Consider the following 12,468-nt stretch of genomic DNA (forward strand, 5'->3'; position numbering starts at 1 on the left):
AACACAGAAATTACATGCACCGAGTGCAAAATAAGAAGGCAACTGGTCAGTCTTTGCCTTTCAAACAGCTCAATCTGCAGGTTTTTAGCAGGAATGAGTCTGAGCTCTGCAGGACTTTAAATCCAGGCAGCGTGAAAGGGTGTGAAATCTCACTCTGAGACTGAGGGAAGATCTGCACTGATTGTTATTGATTCCATACGATTCCCAGAGACTGAAACCTGAACCAGCAGGCAATGGTACACATTTAAAGTTGAATGTTTCTTCACTAGACAGACTTGTTCATTCAGCAGCACAGAAATAGTTAATTAATGTGCCAAAAAGGACACAGACTGGATTACTGTTACTGTTTGTTTACTCCGTTAACATATCAGCATCCAGCAGGTTTGTATCAAAAGGGGAAATGAGAGGCTCAGATAGAGAGAGACAGTTCTGCTTCATGTGGAAAAGTCAAACATGTAGCAGATGAGAATAAATCTAAATATAACGGACACTATGCTTGTACAATAATTAGAATAGTTATTATTATTATTATGTTTTGACTATCAAAGGTCTGTTTTTCCATCTTGAGGGATTGAAGCAACGATTCATGAAAGACATATACACATACATACGTGAACAGCATTAACCTCCACATGCATCACATGACGACCAACAGCGCCTCACACAGGCCGTTTCTCAACTGTACACACTAGCTCTCCTCTTATAGGCGAGGTCGAGGCTTTGTGGCAGATTTCTGGTAGTTTTAATTATGTCTTCAGTTTGTTTCTGCTCTGCATGTCTGGAAACACGGTCAGAATTGCTTGACCGTGTGTTGCTGCTTCATCTTGCTTGCATGCGTAGCTGTTGCTGGATGTGCTGATGTTCTGCTGTTTCCTGCTGCTCTGCATGGCTCCTCTTCTGCCTTCAGAACCTCTCACTGAAGGTACCTGTAGACAATTAGCCAGCTGGCTAACACTGGCACCTTGACAGAAACGCCGATTGATGTTTGTTACCTTTAAAATAAATTAATTTGAAGCATCATCCTGTAGGTTTAAGGCTCACGTCCATTGACCTCCCGCAGCCTTTGGCCTTTTTGTGTTTTAATAAAGCAGAGACTGTCACAATGTGAAAAAAATGAAGAAGAGAACTTACATCCTCAATTTTCTGATAATACAATCATGTATCTGAACACACTTCCCTCCTCACAGTGGATGAGGAAGCGAATGTATTTGAGAACAACACACCTATGATCGGGTGTAGATAGTAGAGTTCAGGCTTCTCTTCTTCCTGTTACCGGTCTGTGCTGTAATTGGACATCTGGGGTTTGGATCAGCTGCTCTAATATAAAAGGAAATACCTCGCTGTGCTGTCAGATGATGGGAGTTATGTTCCTGTGAATTATTGTTTCAGAGTAATGCCAAAGTAATGCCCTCAGAAAGATTAACCAAAGATTCAGAACAACGGACAAACTTTGGCGTTCATCTGAAACGCCAAGAATCAGAGTTACTTTTATAATTTGTTCTGTTTCATCCCTGCAGCTTTTTTACCTGAAAGGCTTATCCAGTACAAACGTACTTATTTAAGGCTTGGGCACGTTTAATGCCACACTGTGTTTAATTGGAAAGAGACATTCAAATCTGTGTCAGTGGTGTAATGTACTGTAGGAGTGAGAGCACGCTCTGTATGTTAATAAATATAGAGATGGAGATATGAGGTAAGATTAATGAGGCAGGGCGGGAACGGAGCTGAAAGAGTCTGCTGAGAGCAGCTGATAGATCAAAGCAAGTTAAAAGATTCAAAGTGGGCTCAAACGCGACGTTTTCAGAGTAGGGGGTTTAGACTTACTCCGGTCCAGTAGGTGGCGATAAGCACATTAACATTTGTTTGTAACACTCCAGTTACACGAAGAAGAAGAAGCAGCAGCAGAAGAAGCTACATTCCAGTGATGCTACTTGCTGCAACAAGCCTGTGAACATCGCTGCACATTAACTGTAGTTTGGGTTTGACGATTTGTCTCCTCCGGCTTCATGTCGTATCGAGCTTCGTGGACGCTGAAAGCTGTCGGCAGAGTTGAAGCAGAGTTGATGAGAGACTAACAGCTTGATTTTTAAAGATGACGTTAGCATGAGCTTTACGTGGCTTTATAATGATAGTTAGCCGAGAAGCTAATCAGCTAATGTTAGTTTGTTTGGCTAACGTTCCGTTGAGCTTGTTGAACGGCTGTTGAGTTTTAGCCAATGGGGCTAAACGGCTAACTTAACGCAAGCAAAGTTTATTTTAATTTGCTTGAAGTGAGTGAACTCGGATCAGATGGTCAGCAGCACAGAGTAGATGCTTCTGTGCTGGATTAGCCGTTAGCCGTTAGCAGTGGATCTGAGAGATTTCACTGTTGAGTTGTATACGCGTTATGATTCATCCGGTTGTTTGATGGGGCTTTCAAGGATCATGATGCCGCACAAGTTCCAGCTTTTGGCTGTTTTAGCCTTTGGAGTGGCGATGCTGTTTGTTGAGAACCAGATCCAGAAACTGGAGGAGTCAAGAGCCAAACTCGGTAAGACCAAAACAGACGTGATTAGCTTTATAACACTGTGTTCAAGCCTTTTAAATAATATTCCAGATGAAAACGTTTGTTACATTGAGTGTTGATGGTTGGATCTGAAGTGATGACAGTTTTCACACACACACCACATTAAGTACATTTTGTTCAGAGGGGTCTAAAATGTTACAGAATGAAGTTTGAGCAAATATGTTTTCAGTTTTATGTGTTTATAGATTAAATGACTTCTTTTTTTTGTAAAATTCTTCTGTGCAACATTTTTGGACCAACAACTGTTTGAGATAGCTAATGTTAGAAAAGGCAAAGTGACATCCTGCCAGATATTTTAAACTTGTAATAATGCAGAAAATAGCACCCACTCTTATTTTAATCATTTTAGAAATAAGCTAATGTTGACATACTGGACAGTAGTACCTGATAAAAGTAGATACCTGCTGGGTATGAAAACACCTCCTTTGTAAGCACTTGCCTTATTGCAGCTCATTAAAGCTGAATGAGGTCTGTCGGTGCCTGTATCACTGTATGATGCTTCAATACGGGGGAAAAAGGTGCGAGAGCCTGATACAAATTGATATACAAGAAAGGAAACTGGATTATGTACAGTGATGTATTTTGCTTTTAATATGTTTGTGCTTGGCCATAAGCTTGTGAGCAGTGGCTGATCACACTGACTGTATAATGTCTGAAACAGAAATTACACCATCTGTCAGCCCCTAAATGCAGCTTAACAAACCTGCAGACGCGTCTTATCTCTCGGCATGCCTCGGGATGCCTGCAGTACGCTGAGTGACGCGCGCCCGGTCCGAGAGGCGCTCACAAGGCCATTCCTGCGATTGGCTTTAATTAACATTGCGGTGGAGAAAAGAAGTGGGAGACAACACTTTTAATTACGCCTCCTGTCAATATTGTCATCAAAAGCTTAATTACTTGTTTTGGTGGTGTTGTGTTTTAAAGGTTGTGTTCCTTAATTAAAGCATGCTAATCAGCCTCGCTGCTCTCAAATGTTAAGCTGCTTGTTCTTTTATACAACTGATGTACCTTTGTCTCTGTCGTCGTGTTGTGTTGGTGGCCTCACACCTGCTGAGTGTGCTGCCAAATGAGAATAACAAGCATGTACTGACTTTTGGCTCATTAAAATCCAGCCACTTCATCATCATCATATGAACCGAGATAGTCAACATTTACTGTGTCTGACATTCTTTCCAAAGCCGTTATAGGTAAATATGGTATTTTCTGCATGTGTAGAACGCACCATCGCCAGACACGAGGTGGCTGAAGTAGAGCAGCGGCACAATGAAGATGCTGGGCGGGAATCGTCACCGCCAGCAGACAAAGACGACATGGTCATCATCTACAACAGAGTGCCGAAGACGGCCAGCACGTCCTTCACTAACATCGCCTACGACCTCTGTGGGAAGAATCGCTTCCATGTCCTGCACATCAATACAACCAAAAACAACCCTGTCATGTCTCTGCAAGACCAGGTGAGCATTCAGATGCTGTGGTGCCAATTAAAACAGGATCATCCTCTTCAAAACATGAGATCTGAACTTACTGCAGCATTTAACTGCTTTAACTGCTAATACTGTAGTAGATTTCCAGCCAGTAAAATCTGTTGGACAGAAACCTGAAGCTCTCACATGAGCATGTATCAGTCTTAATACTAATAATACTGCATTAATACAACAAAGGGGCAAAGATAGCAGAGCCCTTTGTTGGCATAACAGATGCTCAGCTTATGGCAGGCTTGTGGGCACTTTGATCCTCACAACTGAAAGCCTGGAATAAAAATAGGCCTCTGCTGTGGACGGAGTTGTACTGGTTGTAACATGAAGCGTTTTTACGTGAATGTGGGAAATGTATATCAAGGCTTTTGGTCCTGCTTTATTAACAGCATTAAGTCACATCTGTTTCAGTGTCGAGCTTCACCAGTGGTGTTCTGTAGGTTTCAGGCTGTAAATTCAGTTTCTGTAATGTTCCGCACAGCTTATCCTTCTGAAGCGATTTCTTCAACGTCGTTCATCATCAGTTGAAAGTTCTGACATTTTGATGGAGCGGCAAGCAGACGCAGATCCGTGCGATGATCCTTTTTTGTAACGACTTCAGTCATTTGCTATAACTGCCTCCCTTTGTGTGCAGCAGGCAGGAGAGCGAGTGAAAATGTTGTTTTTCAAAGGATAAACTCCAACAAACATGGACTCAAGCAGAATATGTTGTTGGATGAAAACATGTTGTGAGTTTGGATGAAATGATTGCATCGATCTTTTTCCAATAGATTTTCACTTCACTCTGAAGTTATTGGAAATTGGATCACACAAGTCAGACAGAATGCTATGCAGCCACCACTGGACTCCAACTCTACAAATAGTAGAATAATAATGATAATAAGTAAGATAAAAGTGCAGCATTTGAGTGTCGGTTTAGAATTCAAATGCTGTGAGCTTTCAGTGCTGATTTTACCTTTGACATTGATAATTCATGTGTTAATGTGGAAAACCAGTCTAGTTCCATGCATGTTCAGATGGTGCCTTGATTGTCTGAACACTCCCCGGTAGTCTAGTGGTTAGGATTCGGTGCTCTCACCGCTGCGGCCCGGGTTCGATCTCCACCTTCTGTGTACTTAACATTTAAGTACACACACACTTAACTAAATGGTCAGCCATTTGCATTCAGTATAAACATTTTAGTATATTTCAGCTGCTGTTGGTATATTTTATTGTTTTTTGTTTAGTATATTTTTATTGTCTTAGTATATTTTCATTTCTGGTATATTTTTATTACATTTACAAATATTTTCACTGCTTGTTGGTTTATTTTATTCTATTATCTTAATTTTATTTTAGAATCTTATCTTTCTTATTATCTTGTTTCTAACATGGGGATTGCAATGCAAATTTCATTGACATGTCATGCTCAATGACAATAAAGAAATCTTGAATGGAAGTGCTGTGACGTAAATAAATTCTAAACTAAAGAGCAGAGACCTGCCGTCAGCTCGTGTCGTCCATCGGAGCTGCAGATTTCTCCACAGATCAGCAGACGCTTCCCGTCCTCGCTGCTGATGCTCTTGTTTTGGGTGCTTTTTGCCATCGGTCTGGTCTGGCAGTGAAACAGAGGATCAGTTGGGTTGAGTTCATGTGGCTCACTTTGCCAGTCAAGAACATGTTTTTGCCGTTAGAATCATTGTCCTGCTGCAGCCTCCAAAAATTGGTGGACCATAAAAAAAACAATGGTCGCCGTGTTCCAACACTGTTCCATGAATATGGATCCGAACAGCCTCGGTCTTTCTTTCATTTGAAATACTGCTAATGATAAACACACGACTGTCCACATGCTTTGTGACAGCAGTGCAGACGGACTGAGAGAGAAACGGAGGTTAATCAGTGATTTAGCATGTTTCCACTCAGCTCCCTTCTTTGCTTCGAGATCCGTTTTCCAGGAATTTAAGTTACTACAAACTCACTGTTGCCTCTTGATTAACTGGATAAAGTATTTCAGTTTCACCAAACAGCACTTGGTGGGAGACGTTTAGGGAACTTGAGCAGGAGAACATAGTGAGCTGGGGTTAGCTGCTAGTTTATGTATTTCTCTTGGATGTATATAGATTCTGTGTGTATTTAAAAGCTCCAGGAAAAAGTATGTGTGGCGTCAGCGCATTTCTATTGTGCCAGTGCATCTTAGAGACATAGTTTAAATGCCTCACAGCAATGCTCGTGATTATTTTTGGCTGCTAGTGCCAAGGTAAAATAAAATCCTGTCTGCCATCACACAAACTGTGTTTCCTCTGCCTGCATGTGAGAAAACAGAGACGAGGGGAAAAAAGTCATCAGAGCCAACTCGTTTTCAGCATTTAGCTTAGCCAGAACTGCCCTGCCTAAAACATTTTGTAAACTGAAGTAGTGGGTCGTACCCAAGTGTTGACACCGTTAGCTAAATTAAACTATTAAATTAAACTCTATGAAAGTTGTACTTTCACTGTTCTGCCACCATAATCCAGACGAAGGATAGTCTCACCTGAGTCACGTTCAGGCATTTCTGTGAACTCACAACAGTCAGTTTGCTCCAGGATTTACCTCTCAGGCTCATACAGTCCATCCGGCCTTTTTGATGGACATGTGCAGCTGGACAAAGGCTCTGCTCAGAGGAGTTTTCACCTCCTCTATGTCTGTTTTTTTAGAGTTAAAAAAACAATAATCTATATTTTTATCAAATATTGCTAAAATTCTCCTAAAAAACCCAACAGGAGATACGAGGCAGTGAATTACTCTGCTCTTTATAGTACAGATGCCAATACAACAAAAAGTCTCACAGCCTGGTGCAGCAGCTGAGCAGAAGTTTGAGTGTCAAGTCAACACTACTAAACTGAACTCGCCTCTTCGTTCAGTTGCACCGCCTCTGCTTTTTCTACTGCATAACTTCATCTGTAATTAAATGTTGTCGCACAAATTGATGTTTCTGCTGCGTGATGCTTGTAAAATGGGAGAGAAAGCTGCTGCTCACACCTAAACACAACCGTCTGTTAAATTACAGAGGAGAAGTGAATAAAAAGGAGAAAGTAATGTATGATTTCATGCATGAACCAGCTAACATGTGATACAGTGCGTTTGTCTTTTGCCTCGTAAATTATTCAGCTGTCATTTATGGATCCCTTCTGTGGTACTTCAACGAGTTTACGAAGGCGAGGATCGCAAATATGGTCGGAAATGCTAAAAACAATTGCAAAAGTCACACTTGTGTGATGATAGCAGTGGTAACTGTACAGCACAGTTGTACTGCCACAGGATCATAAGCTCCTGGTGTACATATCGCTGAAAATTAAGGAGCAAATGATAAAAATAAAGAACGAATGATGAAAATAAGGAACCCTGTTAATAAGGAATGCTCAGTGCAGGTTTGTGTTTGATCTTAACTCTCTGTTGTGACTAACTTGTATCGTGCAACCTCCCCGAACTCATTTAAACTGAGCCATGTTTGAACGTACATGCAACTGGTGCAACAGTCTGCAGGAACATCAAGGACACTGAACATGATTCTAAGTTAAGTAAGTGCATCAACTGCAGAGGCTTTAAATCGTGTGGAGTCTTTTGAGCAGAAATACAAACGTGTGTTCAGCAAAGCTTCTCTTCCCACTGTTCTTTGTTGCTGCTGCTGTGTTTTTCCAGTTGCTGGAGTTTGCCTGCTTCTCCATAATTAGTTTCCATTATCTTTGGCTACAGGTGCGCTTTGTCAGGAACGTCACCTCGTGGAGAGAGATGAAGCCCGGCTTCTACCACGGCCATGTAGCTTATCTGGACTTCTCCAAGTAAAGCCCTTCATTTCCTGTAATACCATTAATATCCAGATTAGTTACAAACAGTTAGCAGAGCAGATAAAGGGAGGTCATGTATTGATTGCTAACGTGTGCTTTAGTGTTGATTAATTGCATTGTTGTCCTTATCTCCCATGACACCATCGTTCCACTGATCACAGGTAATTATCCTAATGGTGCAAGTGTTCCTCGGTTAACTCTCAGTATCAGTTCTCCCTGACGCTGCCACACACTCGCTGATGGAAATGCTGATTCTTTACTGCATTAAACACTATTAATTAGGCTCAGAAATGTGGCTTCATGGTCTGTTAGATTTGAGTGTCTGTTCAAAGCAAATGAAGCCTTTAAAGAAATGCCAATCCCTTTCTTTTTGCTCAGATATGGAGCGAAGGGTAAGCCGATGTACATAAATGTGGTGCGGGACCCCATAGAGCGCCTGGTGTCATATTACTACTTCTTACGCTTTGGAGACGACTACAGACCGGGTCTTCGACGAAGGAAACAAGGGGACAAAAAGGTTTTTATTTGAAGCTCATCGGTCTTGTTTCCAGGCTCATCGTTCGTCCCACACAAACGTACGACAGCGGTGTTTCTGTTTCTTTCAGACCTTTGATGAGTGCGTGTCGTCAGGGGGGTCCGACTGCGCTCCGGAGAAGCTCTGGCTGCAGATCCCCTTCTTCTGCGGCCACCATTCGGAGTGCTGGTGAGTGGGCTGCACCTGCCTCGTCGGCAACACGAACGCAATCACAGTTCACGTTCGTAATTAATTGTTTGCAATTTTCAGATCACAAAAAGCCACAGTTTGAATAATGACTCGCGCAATTAACAGCGACTAAACAGGCAGCAGCTCGTGAAATGTTAAGCAGGTGGCTGTTGATTTCATTTACATTTGGACAGAGATGGTTGTGTGGGAGAAGAAATACTGGGCTGTGTGTTCATAAAGCACCAACGGAGCGGCAGGTTTTTATCAGAGGTCAGCTGTAATAACAGACTGTCGGTGAACACAGTTGGAGTTTAGACAGGAGCTCCACTCAATCAGAATCGATGCAGGAGAACCAGCAATAACATCGTTTTTGTCAAAACTATGTGCCTACATTACCCACAATGCAACTCACCTGCCAACACTCAGAGATTTGGATGTGTTATGCTAGTGGTAGCTAAAGTAGCCTTTAGTCTCAAGCACAGATGAGGAGCAGCAACAGCTGTCTGTTAATCTCACTTCTTTCTGACACCCACCACACCCCCACATTGTTTTGTTCTGACGCAACATTATACAGCCAAGACCTGGAAGCAGACTTGCATATAATAGTGGTCCAGATTCAGACCTGTGAAGCGGTCTGTAGTCCTGTCAGTCTGCGACGCTAACTTTAACGTTAGCTTAAGCAGCCGCAGTGCAGACCTGTCATCTGTTATTTTCTAAACCTTTATTATTTATTGAGGGAGGGCTGGAACGCCCTCATCACATGTGTGGTGTACAGTGGGATTTTGAGCCTGCTTGTCTATGAAACGAAGGACAAAATGAAATTTCACCCCCAAAACAATGATCTTTACTCTGCATAAAGATGCATAAAGCCGCAGGTTCAGGTGAGAAGTCTCTGTTGTTTCGTCACTATGAGCGACACCTTTCACATCGTCACATTATCTTCACATTTTCATTTGATATGTTGTTCTGATAATATAATGATTAAAGCTGCTTTAACTGACCGGTCGGAAAAAAAAAAAGAAACCCTAGAAAAGCCCTCAACAATAAGCAAAAACGTTCCTGTTTACATACAGTTTCTATAAATGTAGAAACAAGATAAGCCTGTGATTCCACTGTGAACAGTCTTGTTTAAGGTCGACCACAAATACAGACACAGAAAGTAATTACAAGTTAACTTGCAATCGCAGTATTGATATTTTCCTCAAATAGGTCAGCCCTACAGCACAAAGTGAAACTTATCATGGAGCATTCAACAGCAGAAGCACATCATTGAATTTTTCCTGGACAGAGTTCGGGCACAAACACCAGCTGATTGATCTCATTCTGTGTGCAGGAACGTGGGCAGTAGATGGGCCCTGGAACAGGCCAAGTACAACCTGGTGAACGAGTACCTGCTGGTGGGAGTGACCGAGGAGCTGGAGGACTTCGTCATGATCCTGGAGGCAGCGCTGCCGCGCTTCTTCAAGGGAGCTACAGAGCTCTACCGCACAGGTACCAACACAGCACACCTGGCATCGCGGTCATGTTGCCACTCAATCTTTTTGTGGTGGTTTCTGAGCTCCGGTGTCTCGTCTAGACCGTCAGACTCATTGAACCTTCTAATGTTCCTCCAGGAAAGAAGTCCCATCTGCGAAAGACCACCGAAAAGAAGCCCCCCACCAAAGAGACAATAACCAAGCTGCAGCAGTCCGGCATCTGGAAAATTGAAAACGAGTTTTACGAGTTTGCGCTGGAACAGTTTCAGTTTGTGCGTGCCCACGCTGTCAGGGAAAAGGATGGCGAGCTTTATGTCCTGGCGCAGAGCTTCTTCTATGAAAAGATCTACCCTAAAGCGAACTAAAAGAGCAACGAGGAGCCGCGCAGGACAGCGACAACTCTGTTACAAGTCATTTACACTGGGAGGAAAAGACTCGAGAGACGCCGGTGAGCGCTCGAGCGCTTTTTCTGGGACCCCACAGTACGGAAAATCCCTTTCAGATGCTACTGTGGAATTTCTACCAAGAATGTGTATATTTTTTTCTTTTTTTAATTGCTGGTGCAGCTGTTGAGAAAACTTAGCATGGAGAAACTGTCTGAACTGTGAGAGAGAATTCAGACCCACAGCGGGCTCAAATATAGTGACTGAATGCGATACATCTCAAACACAAGCAGCCTCTGATTTACGGAGCTCTGTGTTTGGTTTTTCGGCGGCCGTCGAGACATCGAGTAGTTCAACAAGTTTAAAAGCAGCTTTCAGTGTGTTTTTCTTGAAAAGGAATTGAGCTCAGAAAGCTGTGCAGCTCCATCATGTGTTCTTAGTTTTTGCACATTACGGGTTAGGTGCACAAAGTCTTGTTTACAAGTTACAGAAGATAAAAGTATTACCTGAGCTGCAGCTGTACATACTGTATTAACATGCAGTGAACGCGTCTTTGGACCAAATGGTAGCAAAAGAAAACAGACTGGACCGTTGCATCCTTTGGTGCGTGACGACTAATTTTTTATCCCACTGAGATGTTCTCACTTTTTTAGACATTTAACACATCGTATCAGTGTTTCATCACAGAGGTCGTGCTGTGCGTCTTTCATTTAGCTGATAGCTGCTGTTGTAGCCTGTAAGAGAACCACAGCTGGAGCGGGAGGCGAGCACGAATCGAATGTTTGGAGTACCAGAGCTTTGACTTGGTCACAGGGTCACTTTCAGCAGGAAGAGACAAGGTCAGAGGTCGAACTGATAGTGCCTTTATTACAACATTTAGGACTTTTTTTTGTTTGCTCGTTTGTTTTTTTTCAGTTTCCAGTGATCCCACAATCATATTTTCTCTCTTTTCTGTATGTTCGTATGAACTGCAGCTCCTGTTTCTCTTCTGTTGCCCTTTAACAACCTAAACATAAATACATCATTGCAGATTTCTTGGCTTACTGTATTCTCTTCTAAGAGTCGTTGATTGTGTGTAATGTGTGTCTTGGTGTCATATTACTCATGATGATAGCAGGCAGCAGCCTGGAAGACTGAAGTCTTGCATTAGTTATCACTGGAAGGCAGTTTTATTGGCACCACTGCTGAATTCTGAATTAGCATTTTTTTAAAGGGGACTCAAACTATTCTCAATCGCACAATTGACACAAATTGGTCAAAACTGTATCAGCAGAGTCTTTTAGTTCGTTGTATTGATCAAACACAGACTGTACAAAGATGATCCAAAATCCCTGGTTCCCTACATTTCCCATAGTGCAACTTGATAGCATCTTTTGTTAGACCTGACCAGTTCGGAATGTTATACGGTTATAGTCGAACTCACAGATCACTTTTTTGCAGGTATTTATTGAACGACATGAAATTCTGACCTGATGGTGGCGCTAGATTAAGTAATTACAGTTCATCCTGAGGGGAACATGAATGTTAATCCATCCAACTGTTGAGACATTTCGCTCAAAAGCACAAATGCCAACCTCAAGGTGGCGCTAGAGGAACAGTCAGGACCACCAAAGTCAATAGGATTCATCCTCTGGGGACCCCGGTATTCATTCATTCATTCATTGTCATCCAACAACTACTGGATGGAGAGATTTATAGTTGAGTCTTGTCGGGGCAAAACAACCTGATTTGTAGTCCTTAAAACAGGTCAGGTGCCAAACATCCTACATTTCCCATAATGCAACACGATTGCATTTCTTAATCATTTGGTCTATGAGACTTTTCCTAAAGTCCAAGATTTTTTTTTTCTGACGTTTTTGTTTGATTACTTGTTTTGTCCGACAGTCAAAAGCCCAAAGATATCAAGTTTACAGCGATATAAAAAGAAAATCCTCACATTCGTGGAGCTTCACCATAATAGTCGCCGATTTTTCTACCAATCGACTTAACGATCAATGTTTGTGTTGTAACTATAGTTTTTTGATGAGGGACGATTAGTGCAGGCTGAACACTTTTAGCCTTTA

At 42.2% G+C, this 12,468-nt stretch overlaps 1 protein-coding gene across 1 annotated transcript; it reads left to right on the forward strand.

Moving 5' to 3' along the window:
• The first annotated feature begins 1,927 nt into the window (after window positions 1-1,927).
• Window positions 1,928-11,431, forward strand: hs2st1b (heparan sulfate 2-O-sulfotransferase 1b). The gene is made up of 7 exons (XM_041934961.1): window positions 1,928-2,530; window positions 3,782-4,020; window positions 7,753-7,838; window positions 8,223-8,361; window positions 8,450-8,547; window positions 9,881-10,038; window positions 10,161-11,431. Exons 1-7 carry the CDS (start codon window positions 2,407-2,409, stop codon window positions 10,385-10,387), a joined length of 1,071 nt encoding a protein of 356 aa, XP_041790895.1. The 5' UTR covers window positions 1,928-2,406; the 3' UTR covers window positions 10,388-11,431.
• Window positions 11,432-12,468: the final 1,037 nt, after the last annotated feature.

Source organism: Chelmon rostratus, chromosome 4 (assembly GCF_017976325.1).
Source record: "Chelmon rostratus isolate fCheRos1 chromosome 4, fCheRos1.pri, whole genome shotgun sequence".
Lineage (NCBI taxonomy): Eukaryota > Metazoa > Chordata > Actinopteri > Chaetodontiformes > Chaetodontidae > Chelmon > Chelmon rostratus.